This window comes from Salvia splendens, chromosome 8, assembly GCF_004379255.2.
Source record: "Salvia splendens isolate huo1 chromosome 8, SspV2, whole genome shotgun sequence".
Classification (NCBI taxonomy): Eukaryota; Viridiplantae; Streptophyta; class Magnoliopsida; order Lamiales; family Lamiaceae; genus Salvia; species Salvia splendens.
Window position 1 is genome coordinate 32,276,742 of NC_056039.1, and position 17,312 is coordinate 32,294,053.

Here is a 17,312-nt window from a genome sequence, read left to right on the forward strand (position 1 = left end):
TTTATCTATTTTTGAGTTTTAAGAATTATTGAGAAAAATGAATGGAAATAATTAATGAAATTTATATAACACTTCCAGTTTATATATTAATTTTACGTAAAATTTGAGTAATGGAAGTTAATGAAATATGAAACTGAACTCCAAAAAGGAGAAGTATAATATGATATGGATATAATCATACTTTGACGACAAACTATAAGAAAATATGAGATATTATTCGCGGACAAGAAAATATATTCAGTTTAGCCCCTACCATAATTTTTTTCTGCGTCCGCCACTGGAGGAGGCTACTATGATGGAGTGACTGTTGAACAAGAGGCAAAGATTAATGGATCTTATGGCCCCATCATTTAATTGAGTTTATATAATTTTCAGGGTGGGTGGGCTTTTCAAGGATTTACTGATAGAGTAGTTTCCACTTGCATTATGTTTGGTTAAAATTTTGGCCTATTGACAGTGGACTTTCGTATGTTTGATTCAATATTGTGGTTGCATAAATAAAATTAAGAAATACTACCAATTGTATTGTGGTTTCATAAATAAAATTAAGAAATGCTACCAATTGTACACTTCACATTTTAAGGAGTAGTTCCCAATTAGGGATTGGAGTTAGAATCTTATTTAATTCCAAATTTGGGCCACTCCTGATGGGCCTAGTATAATGCAACATTCCAAGAACCCAAATAGAAATAAAAATATTAGCAAGCCCATACACACGGCGGAAAGGGCCCTGATCATAACGAATCACGCCGCCGGCAACTGCCGTAGATTAGTGCTGCTGCCCCCCGCCGGAATCATCATCTCTAGGTAGTTTTTTTAATGCTTTGTTTATAACTTCATGTTGAATGCAAATTGAAATATTGGATTTTCTGAAATTGGGAATGATATTATCAGTTATGGATGCATAATTTAAAGCATAATTGCATAGGATTTATCTACGCCTTATATTCTCGAGAAAATCGGGTTTATAGGGTAGTTTGCTTTTAAAATAACGTAAATGTACTCATTTTGTTATCTATTCCATATATGGGAAAACGCCACCCTCACTGGAGCGTTTATAAGTGAAGACGCCACCCACATTGGCGTTTTTCAATTTCGAACCGTATGTCGTCGTATTGTATTGAAATACAGTAGTTGTTAAAACACGCCAAGCAGGTTGCCGTGTTTTGAATAAAAACGCCTTCACCACTGGCGTGTTTCAATATAGAGAGATATTCAATACTGACGTGATTCAAGTTAAACCCGCCTTCCGCACTGGCGTTTTTCCAAGAGACACGCCAATGGAGTTGACGTCTCCATCCACAAACACGCCGACGGGGCAGGTGTGTTTGGCTTGAACCAAATATCAGTGGGAACTCTCCCATAAGCGTGAACCCTAATCACTTTCCCTCCCCCAAATGCGAAAAACCCTCCCTAAGGCAAACACTCTTTAAGGAAACCTTTGCTCGGGTCGACCCGGTGGTGGATTTGAGCTTGGAGATTTCGATTTTGGCTTATTCTTCTAAACATTAGTCTTCCTATTCGGTTAGTATGTCTAATTTTTGACTCATTCTTCCAAACATTAGTCTACCAATATTTGATGGATTGTTATGATAGTATATATTGTAGTGTAATTTATATAATTATTTGATGATTGTTACGGTATTATATGTTGTAGTGTAATTAATAGAAATATTCTGATGAATGTGAAAATAAAACATATTTATTTGTGTTTTACATTATTGCAGATAGTATGACGTGGTGTGTCAATTTATATTGGGGTGGAAAGATAATTCCCCGGATCAGTTATTTCATATGATCCTCCTTTTGCAAAAGTATTCATTATGTTGGATGAAAGTATTTCCTACGATAAGCTTGTGGAAACAATTTGTGAAAGGATGAGGATAAACACATTTGAAAACAAAGTTCAAATAGTATGGAGACGTCATATATTCTATGGATCTTCAGTCACGTTTATAGGTATGCTACTTGAAGAAGTATGCATGCCACTAATGTTTAGTGAGAGTATGGCTACGGGAGGTCAGATTGAATTATATGTTGAGTATTCGGCAATTACTCAACAAAATAGTCATCATCTCATAAGTTATGATGTTGGTACGTCTACAAAAGGCCAAGAACCATGTTTCGCTGCAACACAAGATTTTGATTTTGGAGGCGTGCATTTAGGGGACAATGACAATTGTGATGTAGTTGAGGACATAATAGGTCCTGATAAAACCGACTTTCTTGATCCACAATCACCTTATAATTCTGAAGATGTCGACCCGGATAGTACAGACTCAGATGGTGATCCGTCGGATGATGAACAATTTGTTGCTTCAAGACCATCCATTCAAGTTGGAGAAACAGCAGTTGAAGAAACAGTGGTTGGAGAAACAACAGTCGGAGGAAGAGCAGTACGAGGAAGAGTAGTTCCACAGTTCCCACAGCTTGGTATGAACTATTTTCGCACCTTACCAGGTCCATATGATAGTTTTGATCCAAAAAACTTTGAGTCAGCTGATCCCAATGTGCATTATTGGAGTGAAAAAGATCCGAGCAATGTCGGTTTGCATACTAAATTTAGAACGAAGTTGGAATTGAAGTCAGCTGTGACTTTTTGGCATTTGGAAAAAATCCGACAATATAAAGTTGTTGAAAGTAAAGGAAAGAGATGGCATACAGTTTGTAAGTGGCCACAAGGAAATCCGAATGATACCTCATTACCGAAATGTTTGTGGGAGTGCCGAGCAACATTGAGGAAGCATGATGAACACTGGCAAATTAGAGTGTTTAGCACTGCTCATACTTGCATGGGGGATCGTAATTATAATGGGCACGCTAATCTTTCGTCGGGTATGATAGCGTTGAGTGTTCGACATCAGATAGAAACGGTCCTTGCTACAAGGTAAAAGCAATTGTGGCGGATATTGAAAATAAATTTCATGTGAAAGTTAGTTACAAGAAAGCATGGTATGCTCGGAGGACAGCTATTGAGCTTGTATATGGTTCGTGGGAGTGGAATTTCAAAGTTTTACCAGCTTATTTGAATGAGTTGCAAAGACAAAATCCTGGCACAATTGTCGAATGATTGCATGATGACAGATTAAGCAACGGTATAAACAAGGTTTTCAAGTACATATTTTGGGCTTTTGGTCCAACTGTGGAGGCTTTTCAACTATGCAAACCAGTTTTAACGGTTGATGGAACTCATCTACGTGGACGATGTCGAGGTAAAATTCTTATTGCCGTTGGATTTTATGCTAATAAGAAATGTTTGCCTATTGCATATGCCATTGTTGATGAGGAAACCATATAAAGTTGGAATTGGTTTATGGAACGTATTAGACTTCATGTAGCCAAGCATGAGATATGTGTAATATCTGATAGGCATGTGTGAATCATAGATGCAATGAATTCTCCCATATGGAAAGAAGAACCCAATGTCGGTCATCACAGATTTTGCTTGGTAGATGTTAGAAAGATTGTGCTGCAGAATCACAAAGGTATCATGGTCAAAAGACTTGTTTAGAAAATGGGTATTGCTACTAAAAAGCACAAATTAAAGAACAGACGTCGTTTACTTCGAGACGTCAACAACGAGGCTTTGTAGTACCTTGATGCCGTGGAGTTAGAAAATGATGAAAATTAAGCTTAGAAAATGAATTAGTGAACAACTTACGCGATTGCACATGGTACGTAGTCTATATGCTCGGGATTTAGCATCCTCGGTCTAATATTTGGGATTCTCTCCTAAGCCCACAGCTGTAACAAAGTTAAAGCTCCCCCGACATCGGTCCTCCTACCAACGACAGTTTCACATAAATTGTGGTACACGCAAGCAAGCGTCGCACCACCCCAGCTATAGGTAGAACATCGTTCTACATCCATGAAAAATTGCACGTAGAGGAACGGAATTTTATTTCCGGTGGCGTTCGGGATCATCAGACCATCAAGTAATAGCAGACAATAGATACGAGCCCGCTGAACATATATGTAGTCATCGTGCTCATCATTCAGCTCAATCCTCAATTGTTTTGATAAGCTTGTCTACTTCCAAACTATTTCTTTCAACTCCATCGCGTCTGGTATAAATCCTAGAAAATCCAAACACACGTCCTTCCAATATCCCACATCCTTCGAGGGGATGTAACCCGTCACAGCCTCTCTGTCAACTTTGAGGCCCCATAAGACCTCCACGTCTTCCAATGTCACAGTCGCTTCACCGACTGAAAAGTGAAACGTGTGAGTCTCTGGCCTCCAATGTTCAATCAATGCGGTGATAAGATGGTGGTCAATGTCCTTTGGTTGACCACACCTCAATATACCGCCGAATCACATCTGGTCCACTACTGCCAAAACACGGGGATGTATGGGAACATCCCAAATGATTCCTTCAAATCTTCGGCAGCGTACGTCTTCTGATGGAACTCCTGCCCATATATTATTAGAGACGTGTTGTCTCTGAAAATACAATATACATCAACCTAACAATTTCAATAAACCAAATATTGAACCCAAATAAAACCCAAATAAATCAAAACCCACATAAACCAAATCAATTTGCCCAATTTTTAAGCTACAACAACCCTAGGGTTTAGGTTTATAATCAAATTTATACTCTAGCTAAACACCAATATTTCAACTATCTCAACAATACACAAATTCACTTAAACCCAAACAATACAACATCAATTTACAAACCAAATAAACCTAAATAACAACGGTATTCAATTACTCTAATATTGTAAAAAATAAGCATATTAACCGGGAAATTTATCAAATACGGGGAAGAATAGCACCGATTGATGGAGTGAGGGCCAAATCACCGATTTTGGGGAGGAGAAGATGAAAAGGGCGACGATAATTTGATGTGTGTGCTGTGTGGACCCGTTTTTATTTGTGAGGGACCGAATAATTCAAAAGATAATGTTTTGGACCAAAATCAAAAAAATCGCAATATGTTAAGAACCAAAATGAGCCTTTAGTCATATTTTTTTTACAAACATATGAAACATTAATAGCAATTGGCGCAAGTTGTTGGTTGGCCGTATTTCCCACCCATTGGCAAGAGATCGAATCCTAGCAGCAACATTTTATTTTTATTTTAAATTCGGTTACATCGGTTAACCGGAACCGAACCTACCCGAATTCGGTTAGGAATCGAACCGAACCGAATCCATTTCAGTTCTGGCTCCGGTTCTTCATTTTCAGTCAATTGAGGACTCGGTTAACCGATCGGCCGACCGAATTCTCTGCCCCATAAGTCACCCAATTGTGATTTTTTCACATCAATGTTACTTTTTAATCATTCTTCTATCTACGATATTGAATTTTCAAAATAGTCTTGTAACAAGTACTAATTGATTTTCTTGTTACCAATTTATACATTTTTGCATGGTCATTTTTCTTTTAAAATTCATTTTAGTTGCAACCAATCAATTTATCTTACACCCATGTAACAAGACTCCAGAAAAGGAATATTATCGAACAAATCAAATTCCAAAACTAATGCCATTTTCAGCAATATGAAAAATATCAATAATACAATTAAAAAGGGGGAAAAAATCAAAACAAAATCTCAATATTAGAAAGATAGAAAAAAAGCTCCGAAATTAAAAAACTACGTAAATATACTAACTTGAAGGATGGAGGTGGTATAAGAATAAGAGATTGCCAAGGCATGAGAAGAAGCCAAGATGAAGGACCTTCAGTTACGGAGCCCGATACCAAAATGAAACCGGCCAGTTTTCTGATCATTGAATGCATACTCGAGCCTCAACGGACCCAAGGGAGAGTCCACACGGACGCCTACACCGTACCCATATCCACTTCCGGGCTTATTTCTTGCCCCAGCAGGATCACCTGATAGCAAGACACAAAGTGTGGCGATTGCACAAAATGAGAAATGCAATTACAATAAACAAGAAACCTAGTAAAATATAGCCAAACCTGGAACAGTCGGTCCTGAACCAAGATCAGTTCCATAGTCAGCGAATATGGCCGCTTCTAGAGGCCCCGTCTGCAAAGAGCAACCATAAATTACTGCACAAATACTCACTGGTTGGTAAGGAAGGGACTCAATGGAAACGTTTCTGGTAGGGCTAAAATTAATAGACGACGAAATTCCAAGCAGATTCAGTTGCAGAGCTAATAATATGGTTGATGATGCTATATTGTACAGCAATTCAGCAGCAAACACTAAGTAGTTTCAAAATCAAAGTTCCAAAACTTACCACTGGTAATGATATTTCTCCACTTCCAACCACATATGAGCGACCTGATCCAACAGCTCCTTCTTCGTATCCTCTAACGCTGTTGGTTCCACCAATCGGAAATGCTTCATGAGGGGGGAATTTACCCATAACATGGCCACCGGACAAGCTATTAAAAACATAAAGGTGATAGTCACATGTGACACAGATATCCAAAATCAGCAGTACTGGAAAGTTTCCATAGCAAAGATTAACTAAAGCAACCATCTTACCAAAAGAGAAATTTAGCAGGTCCCACAGAAAAACCCTGCCTGGAGCGAGCATTTACTCTGTTGAAAACTAGCCACTCTGGAGACAAAGGGATTCCCTGGTCCATGTTCACGACACACTGCATTTTGCCAATGTTGCAAGAGTTACTTGAATACTAATATTTGTGAGAGGACAGTCAATGCAAACGTGAAGCAACTGACCATAGTAGAACCTGGATCACCAGAGCCAGTATATACAGTCTCAAGTTTAGCAAGTAACATATTATCATGAGAGTTTCCGCTGCAGCAAAGAACAACAGTTCCCAGTATGAATAGATTTGACTGCAGTACAATGTGTACACTTAAGGGGCACTTAATTTGAGTGACATGATGGATTGATAAAAATAACGCAAGTTAAATCCACTGTTTTATGATGGACTTTGATGGATTGATTAAATTTGAACTTCTTTGGCCATCTTATCCTTCAAATGCTCAATCCAATGTTTTATCAATCTATCCTATCACTCAAAGTAAACGCCCCCTTACTTAATTTTGGAACCTAGAAACTACATTAGCCAACAAAATACATACCTTGCTGTAAGTGGACTGCCAAAGAAGTCCCTTATAATAGGATTTCCCTTTTCATCATGAGCACCCGCACGCTGTAACAATGAATTGGTTAATCTAATGAAATCCCCTTATTAGAGTTGTATCATTAACTGTGAGACATCTATAACGGCGCATGTTTGAGAAAGAATTGCAAAACTATTCATTTACTCCCATACTCAGGGATCCTTAAGACACAGATTACTAAACCATACTACCATAGACATGAAGCAAAAATAAAAAATTAGTAGTAGAATTAATGGAATCTTTAAATTATTAATATGATCCAGAAAGACAAAACAGGAAAAGGGAAACAAAAGGAATGTTATGTAATCCACACACAAATTCTCATAATGATACCTGAAAAACAAGTCCAGCTGTTCCATTCCACTTTGGCCTGAATGGCCTACTATACTCAATTCCAGCCGTGACACGCCCAACTGTAAGACCAGTGTTATTGGGTTGGTTTCCATGGACTAGAGTTCCCGGGGTTCTTGAATTCTGAAAGTGTTTCAGAATAAGTTCATTTGGTACAAATAGGATTTATAAGCTAAAGTTACCTGTATCATGATTGCTCTTGACGTCCTCTTATCATCTCCTTCAATCCAAGGATCAGTGTAGTTCATCCTAAAAATGGAATCAATTTGCCCCCTCTCTAATGATAGATTAATTTTCTGGTTCCGTCCAAAGAGGTTCTTGTGGTATATTGCTATGCTGAAAACAAACACATAATAAGGATACATAGTGAAAATTCAAATACCATGATATGTTAATGGAACATTACATTTTACTATTGGATTAGATCATCAGAATATCGTTAAAAACCCTAAAAATGGAAGAGATTTTTTTATAACAAACTGCAAAGTGCTAGTTGTTACCTTCCTATCAGTCCAGCTAGAGGCCCACTTGTTATTCTGCAAAGTAAATCAATGTGGATGATGTTAGCAACAAGAGGAAATAAAACGCATAAGAATTCTGCCAACAGCATAAATTGCATATTTTACATACCCACTTGATATTCCACCACCTCCAGAAATTCCTCCTCCGCTCTTACGCTCAACAACGTTCATTGCTAAATCAACCTTGCCAATTTCTAAGCGTTGGCGACATTAAAACACGGAATAAATTATGCACCTTAATATATGGAAGCAGACTCACTAATCACTAAACAAAGCATCAAATGGCATTTACCACTAGATGGCTGAGGAATAATACTAACATCATCCATGACACCCATTGCCAGCACTGTATCAACATCTCTTTTCCCCTGAATCATACTGTAGACCTGCATAGCCCAAAAGTGTAAGATTCAATTTCCAAACAAGAATATAAAAAATTAAATAGAAATCTCATCATTCAGTTCATTTTCAACTCCAATTTCTTAAAGGGGCTCTGATATTTCCCACTAACCAGAGAATTAAAGTTTTTTTTGAAAATACCTGTCCCTTCTTGGTCGTAAGTTGTCTGAGTATTGTTTCTGGCCTTGTTTTTCCAACAGTTGGCTCACCACTAACCATAAATAATGGAAGTCAAGAGATCACAAAATAACATACATCTTCACTTAATATGTAATTACTGAAAACACGAGTTACATACGTCTTATCAAGGAAACGTATGGAGATATCATTGACCTCTGCTTCTGAGGCTTGTAACTTAATAATACCTCCTGAAAGAATCTCTACTCCTGAAACCTGATAAGAGTGATACATATCAGGAAGTCATAGTTCAAACTATACCATAGCAAAAAAGCAAGATTACTGCCCACGGACACGGAGAGGCATCGTTACAATCTAGCCTCCGAGATATAAAGAGCAAACAACATAACTAACCATGCCAAAAAGACCTCTTTCCATGTACCAATTGTCGATGGAGTTTATCACTTCGTCTAGACGCCTGACATTAACAACTTTTCCTGCATAACTTGACACACCAACGGGAGCAGGTCCAACATCAGAAACATTGAGAAGTGGAGGGGCACCAATTTTCGAGTAAAAAGTAAAAGCACGAGAAAAACGCACCATATGCATCACGAAATGCATCCTCTATAAACTTAGCCGGAAGAACATTAGCTCCTTCACACACCAACCCTTGAAACTCTTGGTTTTGTTCTACCTTATAAACGATATACATTGAAAGCAAAGCTATTACAAACTACAATATCCATCAGATAATCGAAATGAAAAACAGCAAACCAAAGTGACCAAATACCTGAAAAATCAACCGAATTCCATCGCGGGTGTCCACGGCGACGGGCATGCAAGACATGAAATACCCACTGGCGATAATTCGGTGTACATCTTCCTGCACCTCACGAACCGTAAGGGCCGAATTCGCGCGGGAAGCTTTCAAAGCGTTGAGAGCTTCGGCTTCCAAGTCCTTCCTCTCGAGCTCTTCCCCATCCTTGTTCCTCACCAACACCTCGCTGATTAGAACCCTCTCTTCCTCAGTGGCGCGAGTGCTGCTCACGTTCTTCGACTGAGTCACGGACCCCGCCTCATCTCCGCCTTTCGACTGCGCCGGCGCAGGTGCCGAGTCGGACAAGGCTAATGCGGCGGAGCAGAAGAGTGGGGGTTTGTTAAAAGCCGCGTTGAGAATGTGATTCTTCTTGACAAAAGGTTGGTTTTTTAAGAATTGGGAGATGAAATTGATCGGCCGGGAATCGGCATTGAAATCAAAATTGAAGTTGAAATTGAAGGGCAACTTGGCAAAATTGCTGCGCGCGGAAGAAAAGAGGTTGTGGCGGCGGGGAGGCGGGGAGAACGGCGGCAGTTTAACGGCGGAGGAGATGAAGCGAACCTCGTCGGTTTTGGTCATATTCGGCGGCGAAATTGCGGAACCCTCTTTGGATTTGGAGGGTTTAGAGGGTTTTACCGATTTCGGTTAAGCTGCGGAAGCAATTTCTACATGTAATCCGACATTTTCACTCTCAACTAGGATTTTGAGCTATCACTATGTGCAGAAGCCCAATGACAGTATAAAATTTCCTATTTTACGTCTTTAAATTTAAATTTAAATTTAAATACTACTCGTCTACTCCACATACTTAAAAGATTCATTTTCAAACTTCACAAAATTGATCATAATTTATCTAAATTTAATGACTTAATATTTCAATTAATTAGTTATTATTCATTGTTTTTTCCTCTTTTTTTCATGATTTTTCCAGATGTGTTTCAATTTGTGTAAAAATTTATCACCAATTCAAATTCACTATAAAATTCACAAACTAGAGATAGACCGGTAGAACATGTATGCCCACGAAAGAAGATTATGGTTTCAAAATTGAAACCATCGGTCCGATTATGAGCCGAACTAAGAGTTCCGGTTTAACCATGCCTCCGACATTTATTTTGTAATTGAGATCACTTCCAGTATCATATTTGTCTATCATTTGGAGCTATATGATGCGAAGCATATTTCCTATACTTTCCCCCCTAAACTACACACTTTTATGTTAATTATAACTCATCAAGTTGTATTTGTATTGAAGTTTAGGAGGGTTGGAAGCTGGAAGTTCGCCGGGTGAAATTGGCAAAGCATGCAGAGATCAGAAACTACGCCCGGTCGGGCGATTATGAGCTTCAAAACGCCCGGTCGGGCGAAACGCGTAAAAGCATGAGGAGAGTCCAGAAAGTTCGCCCGGTCGGGCGATTCTTCAAGACACAAAACGCCCGGTCGGGCGTTTCCCGCGAGCCATCCAGAAGCCTTTCGCCCGGTCGGGCGATTATCCCTTCTAATTTCGCCCGGTCGGGCGTTTGGTGGTTCAACTGCATTTCAGCAGTTTTCTCAGCAGTTTTGCTGGGAAATAAAAAGAAAAAGGAAACGGATGGTGAGGGGGGAGAGATACATAGAAAAAGACAGAGGGAGAGAAAGGAGGAGAGGAAGAAGAGAAGGAAGGCATTCCGACCATTATTCCAACCATCAATTCCCGAATCCCGACTCCACTCGAAGAGAGCCACACACCTATGGTTTTGTTTCTACATTCTACTATGTGTATAGGCTAGACTCTCTTTGTTGCTCCAAGTTGTAATCTAGGCTTGTGCATTTGTTTTAACACCTTGAATCGTATGTTCGATACCAACAATGTGTTTGATAATTAAAATGCTACGTTTTTTGCTAATGATGTAGTGTTGTTAAATCTTAACTATCGTCTCTTTAACATAGCTTAGGATTGATCGTTTGTTGGTATGCTATCGATTTAGAACTGTTCAGGGGATAAATTGATAGTGGATTAGGTAAGTAATTATAGTAGACGACGTTTGTTCCCGCGCGTCTGCAGGAATTAAATGTCGTTGAAAGCTGGTTCATGGAACAAGTGTTCAGCTGACTGTGAACTATACGTCGTAGACATGTTCAGTGCACGCGATTAGGTTGATAATTCTAATCCCGTCATATGGTTCGTTGTAATGGTGTGTAACAACGCAAGCTTAGAGAGCAACTTGGAGTGACTTGTCTTTCACGTGTTAAAAACCTCACTTTAGTAGCTTAAGTTAGTTAACCTTCTCAAAATCAAAACAAAATCTTTACATGCTTTGTGTCGTCTTATTAAGTGTAAGCAATCTCGTCTCCCTGTGGATCGACACTCGAAATACTACTACGATACTGTATTCTTGCAGTAGTGTAGTATTATTAGAGTTTAAATAATTGAACTTGATAATCTTTATACTTTGTTTGAGAACTCTAAAATACCGCATCAAGTTTTGGCGCCGTTGCCGGGGAGGCAATAGCTTGTTTATGCTTAATTGTTTTAGTTTTTATTTCGTTTTGTTTGATTTTTCTTTTTGAGTTTTTTAGGTACATTGTTCGTGTTCTACGGTGTGATAGCCATCTACCACGTCCGGACTTGAAGACGAAGGAGTGTATTATTTTAGGTAATATTTAGCTAACTCTTAGTTTAGTTTGTAGGTAGTTTAGTTTTTCACTTAAGCACACACTTTTGATAGTACTTACCCCGAAGTTGTCGAGAGGTCTCGCTTTCGGTAATAGGAATATTTTGTGCTTGTGCTTGGTGTATTTTCTGTTGTGTAGGTAAAAAAAAAAAAAAAAGTGAATGCACACGCGATCACAGGGTACACCACCGTTTGGACTACTCTGTTATCAAAGAAGGAAAGGGTCAGGAAGTTCAGCCGGGTTTGAAATTCAACAGGATTCGCCGAGTCCAATCAGAGATAACCCATTGTTTGAAAGTAGTGACAGTGATCTAGAAGCTGAGTCGATGGCCGACAATAATAACAACAACGCTGTCCCACCACCTGGAGGAAGGTTCGGTGACACTCTTAGGTCGGGAGTCGACTTTCTAGGAGAATTCGCCTACGCGAATGACAACGTGAACATTCCTCCTCATTACATTAGCTTGGTGAACGGGGGAAATCTCTTCCATGGGCGAGACGATGAGGATCCGATGAGCCACCTCAACGCGTTCTATGAATTGACGAACTCTCATCGACCCCCGAATGTGGACCATCATCAGATTAAGAGGGCCTTATTCCCTTTCTCACTGAGGGATAAAGCACGGGCGTGGTATGATTCTATTCCGGGATACAACATAGCCACATTCCAAGAGTTGAAGATGTTGTTCCTCTTGGAATATAACTCTCCGATGAAGATTGAGAAGTTGAGAGAGGAGATCACTACCTTCCGACAGAAATATGATGAGTCTTTTGCGGAAGCGTGGAAGAGGTTCACTGAATTGCTTAGGAAATGCCCGAGCCATGGTCTTGCTCCAGGGCATGAGCTACTCAAGTTCTACAAGGGACTCAATAATGAAGGCACGGGCTTGGTGACTGCAGGCTCTAATGGGAACTTGGACGACTTAACTCACGAGGAAGTGAGAGCCCTGTTCCAAAGGTTGGCGAACAACCAAAGGAATTGGCATAATCCAAGAAGAGCGGCTGAGAAGGTAGGAGATACATTTGGTGCTACCAAAGATGCGGAAAGAGTGACAGCCATTGAGGCTCAATTGGCGGACATTAGTACCCAGATGTCTTCAATGACGAAAGCAGTGAAATCTCTTCACCTAACTCCTCAACCTCAAGCAGTGACCGTTATGAAGTGTGGGTTGTGTCAAGGTGGACATCACACTGATCAATGTCCAAGTCTTCAAGGGCCACCAGTGGAGGACGTGAACTACATCGGTAACCATCATCAAGGTTTCAACCAAAGCAACCAATACAACAATCAGCAGAATTGGAGGCCTCAATAAGCAACCTGGAATCAAGCTGGTCCTAGCAACACTTCGGGGACTCAATGGAGGAACAACACTCAACCTCCGGGTTATGAGAAGAAGCCATCAGTCGAGGATCAATTGGGACAGATTCTCTCGTTTATGACTAAGAGTCAAAAGGAGAATGACTACTTCAAAGAAAAGACCGTGGAAAAATTTGGGCAGTTAGAGGCTACATTGAGGAATCTTGAGACTCAAATTGGGCAGATTGCTACAGCATCTCACACAAGAATTCCTAATGCTATCCCGAGTGATACGGTGCCCAATCCTAAAGGTTTTGAACAGTGCAAGTCAGTTAAGTTAAGAAGTGGAAAGGATCTTGAGTCTCCAATCATGCTAGATGCACAAAATGGCTCGAACATCTTGCACGCAGGGGCGGACAAGTTGTTTGGCTCACAAACCTCGCACGCAGGGGCGGACGAGGGGATTGAGTGGGCTACTACCGAAGCTAGGGAATGTCAACAAGAAAAAGAAGAGTCAACCATGAGTGATATCCACAAGAAGAATCCACTAAGTCCGGCAATGGACCCGAAGTGTCCATTTAATTTTCCAGATTTTATCCCGCCACCACCTTTCCCAGTCGAGAATAAGAAGAAGGGTAGGAAAATAATTCAAGAGAAAGGACTCGATTGGATGATGAACATTATCAGGAAAGTTAATGTAGATGTGTCCCTGGTGGATTTGTTCCTACACTTTCCTAAATTCTCCAAGTTTTTTAAGGATCTTATTGCGAAAAAGGAGAAGATACAAGACGATGGTGTGGTGATATTGAGCGCATTTTGCTCACAATTTGTGAAGGGAAAGATGCCGGCAAAGAGAAGAGACCCTGGAAGTTGTGTGATCCCATGTGAGATGGGAGATAAGAAGTTCCCAAAGTGCCTACTTGATCAAGGCTCGGGAATATCATTGATGGCTCTGAAAACCGCACGGTCAATCGGTCTAGAAGCGAGGATTGAACCAATCGACATTGACCTACAATTGGCGGATCATTCAATTGTGAAACCAAAAGGTATCATCGAGGATGTCTTGGTGAAGGTTGATAGATTTGTACTCCCGGTTGACTTCATTGTCCTAGAGATGGAAGAGGACAAGGATATGTCTATCCTATTTGGTAGGCCATTTTTAGCAACCGGTGATGTTGTGATAGAGACCAAGACAAATACGGTCATGTTTCGAGTAGATGGAGAGAATGTGGTGATCAAGCAAGAGAAGGCGGGGAAGCGCCTATTGGAGCCTGGATAGAGGTAGACAAGGATGAAGAAGGTCGAGCCAACGACTATAAACAAAGGCGCTGATTGGGAGGCAACCCAAGTTTTTTTTGTTTTTATTTTTGATTTCATATGTTAGAGGTTTTGTTTGCTCAATTCTTTCCTCTAACATTTATTTTGAATTGAGTGTTTCTTTTTGTAGTTTTTGTTCTTTTTGTAGGAGCAACTGGGAGTTAGGATTGGAGCTTAGGAGGAAGCACACCTGCAAAGGATTTTTACACCCACCCTCCCACCCGACTGCACTATGGATATCATGCCAAGTTTGGGGGAGTACTCTGTCCATTTACTTTTTATGTTCTTCTTTGCATGCATTGAGGACAATGACGCATTCAAGTTTGGGGGGGTTGTTTGAAGTTGAATGATTTTTATGCATGATGCATGTTTTTTTTTTGGGTGTATTATATGCTAAAATGTTTTGAATTTATGTATTTGACGGGTGCATGTTAGATCTTCGGCTTTCTGGTTGGGAAATTGTGCTTAATTTTACTTGAACTTTGAAGCCTAGGATGAATGGAATGGGTGCATGAATCTATTTGAAAAGCATGTCGTGATTACATCCGATTTCTTGAGTTGAGGAGAGTATGAAAATCGCATGACTTGTGGAAATTATTCTGGATTCATTTGCTTGATCGAGTGAAGTGCTTGCGTTCGTTTGTGTTAACGATTTGGGAGGATAAGGCACTAGGATGAACTCTATGGCCAAATGATCACATGCCTAGTCCATCACATGATCCCCTAGAAGCCACCTTGAGCTTACTTCTTTATTCTTTGTGTAAACACTTAGCCAAACACTTAGCCACTGAAAAAAGCCTAATTTTAGCCTCATCAATTGACCTTGCTACTATTTGGGTGCTAAATACAAGTTGAGCTTGGTGTTTTGAGTTGTGAGTGTGGGGGTGGTGGACTGTAAAGAGTAGACTTCTCTAGACTTGATGTAACGTGAAAAGAATGAAGTTCTTAAAAAAAAAAAAAAAAAGACGACCTCCAAATTCGCAAAAGTCGAGGTCTTTACAAAAACAGAAAAAGAAAAAGAAATAATAAGTTGATGAAATAAAGATAGAGCTTCGACAATTGTTTGATGTAATCTTGTCTAGAATAGATCTCAAGTTTGGGGGAGTGTGAGTTGGGTTGTAAATTTTTGGTTGTTCGATCGTTGGAAGGATGTTGTAGGAGGGAAGATTTTGGCACTCAAATGTGTAGCCTTTGAGCTCACTATCCATACTTATCCTACCTCGTCCCTAGCCCCATTACAACCTTGAAATAAGACCTTGGACCTAATCGTTGATGTTTGTGGATGTGTGTAAATAGCTTGGTAGAGTTAAAGAAGTTCGGTTTGAAATCTGCGAGTCTATGTGATTAGTAGTGCTTGATGAGTCAATGATGACGGTTTGAGTTGTTTGATCGTATGCTCGGACTTACTTTGAAGTGCATCTTGACTTGAAGTTCTAGGGGGATGAGTGATTGTTCTTGAGAGTGGGAAATCTCGATTGGAAATGTCGGGGGTTTAGATCTTGTCACTCACGTCCCTACATGATTCTTGTTGATGAAAATCTCTTTGCGGGTTAGACTTGGTTGAGTTTTTTGTGCTTAAAATGTATCTTGCTCGGGGCGAGTAAGAGCTTAAGTTTGGGGGTATTTGATGCGAAGCATATTTCCTATACTTTTCCCCCTAAACTACACACTTTTATGTTAATTATAACTCATCAAGTTGTATTTGTATTGAAGTTTAGGAGGGTTGGAAGCTGGAAGTTCGCCGGGTGAAATTGGCAAAGCATGCAGAGATCAGAAACTACGCCCGGTCGGGCGATTATGAGCTTCAAAACGCCCGGTCGGGCGAAACGCGTAAAAGCATGAGGAGAGTCCAGAAAGTTCGCCCGGTCGGGCGATTCTTCAAGACACAAAACGCCCGGTCGGGCGTTTCCCGCGAGCCATCCAGAAGCCTTTCGCCCGGTCGGGCGATTATCCCTTCTAATTTCGCCCGGTCGGGCGTTTGGTGGTTCAACTGCATTTCAGCAGTTTTCTCAGCAGTTTTGCTGGGAAATAAAAAGAAAAAGGAAACGGATGGTGAGGGGGGGAGAGATACATAGAAAAAGACAGAGGGAGAGAAAGGAGGAGAGGAAGAAGAGAAGGAAGGCATTCCGACCATTATTCCAACCATCAATTCCCGAATCCCGACTCCACTCGAAGAGAGCCACACACCTATGGTTTTGTTTCTACATTCTACTATGTGTATAGGCTAGACTCTCTTTGTTGCTCCAAGTTGTAATCTAGGCTTGTGCATTTGTTTTAACACCTTGAATCGTATGTTCGATACCAACAATGTGTTTGATAATTAAAATGCTACGTTTTTTGCTAATGATGTAGTGTTGTTAAATCTTAACTATCGTCTCTTTAACATAGCTTAGGATTGATCGTTTGTTGGTATGCTATCGATTTAGAACTGTTCAGGGGATAAATTGATAGTGGATTAGGTAAGTAATTATAGTAGACGACGTTTGTTCCCGCGCGTCTGCAGGAATTAAATGTCGTTGAAAGCTGGTTCATGGAACAAGTGTTCAGCTGACTGTGAACTATACGTCGTAGACATGTTCAGTGCACGCGATTAGGTTGATAATTCTAATCCCGTCATATGGTTCGTTGTAATGGTGTGTAACAACGCAAGCTTAGAGAGCAACTTGGAGTGACTTGTCTTTCACGTGTTAAAAACCTCACTTTAGTAGCTTAAGTTAGTTAACCTTCTCAAAATCAAAACAAAATCTTTACATGCTTTGTG

At 40.1% G+C, this 17,312-nt stretch overlaps 3 protein-coding genes and 1 non-coding gene across 4 annotated transcripts; 2 read left to right on the plus strand and 2 right to left on the minus strand.

Moving 5' to 3' along the window:
- Positions 1-5,479: 5,479 nt before the first annotated feature.
- On the minus strand, positions 5,480-10,018 carry LOC121745008 (outer envelope protein 80, chloroplastic-like). The gene is made up of 16 exons (XM_042138747.1): positions 9,257-10,018; positions 9,067-9,160; positions 8,878-8,960; positions 8,645-8,739; positions 8,488-8,557; positions 8,240-8,333; positions 8,057-8,141; positions 7,927-7,962; positions 7,609-7,762; positions 7,409-7,549; positions 7,034-7,104; positions 6,665-6,743; positions 6,467-6,582; positions 6,216-6,363; positions 5,932-6,001; positions 5,480-5,844 (listed from the first exon to the last, which is right to left on the minus strand). The coding sequence occupies exons 1-16, from the start codon at positions 9,860-9,862 to the stop codon at positions 5,690-5,692; spliced, it is 2,097 nt and encodes a 698-aa protein (XP_041994681.1). The 5' UTR covers positions 9,863-10,018; the 3' UTR covers positions 5,480-5,689.
- A 2,245-nt stretch (positions 10,019-12,263) lies between these two features.
- LOC121746095 lies at positions 12,264-13,250 on the plus strand. The gene has a single exon (XM_042140014.1). It carries the CDS (start codon positions 12,264-12,266, stop codon positions 13,248-13,250), a length of 987 nt encoding a protein of 328 aa, XP_041995948.1.
- On the minus strand, positions 12,660-12,766 carry LOC121746312. Its single transcript, XR_006039012.1, has one exon. It is a non-coding gene; the product is annotated as a small nucleolar RNA R71 (small nucleolar RNA).
- Positions 13,251-13,373: 123 nt separating the features above from the next.
- LOC121746096 lies at positions 13,374-14,513 on the plus strand. The gene has a single exon (XM_042140015.1). The coding sequence runs from the start codon at positions 13,374-13,376 to the stop codon at positions 14,511-14,513; it is 1,140 nt and encodes a 379-aa protein (XP_041995949.1).
- Positions 14,514-17,312: the final 2,799 nt, after the last annotated feature.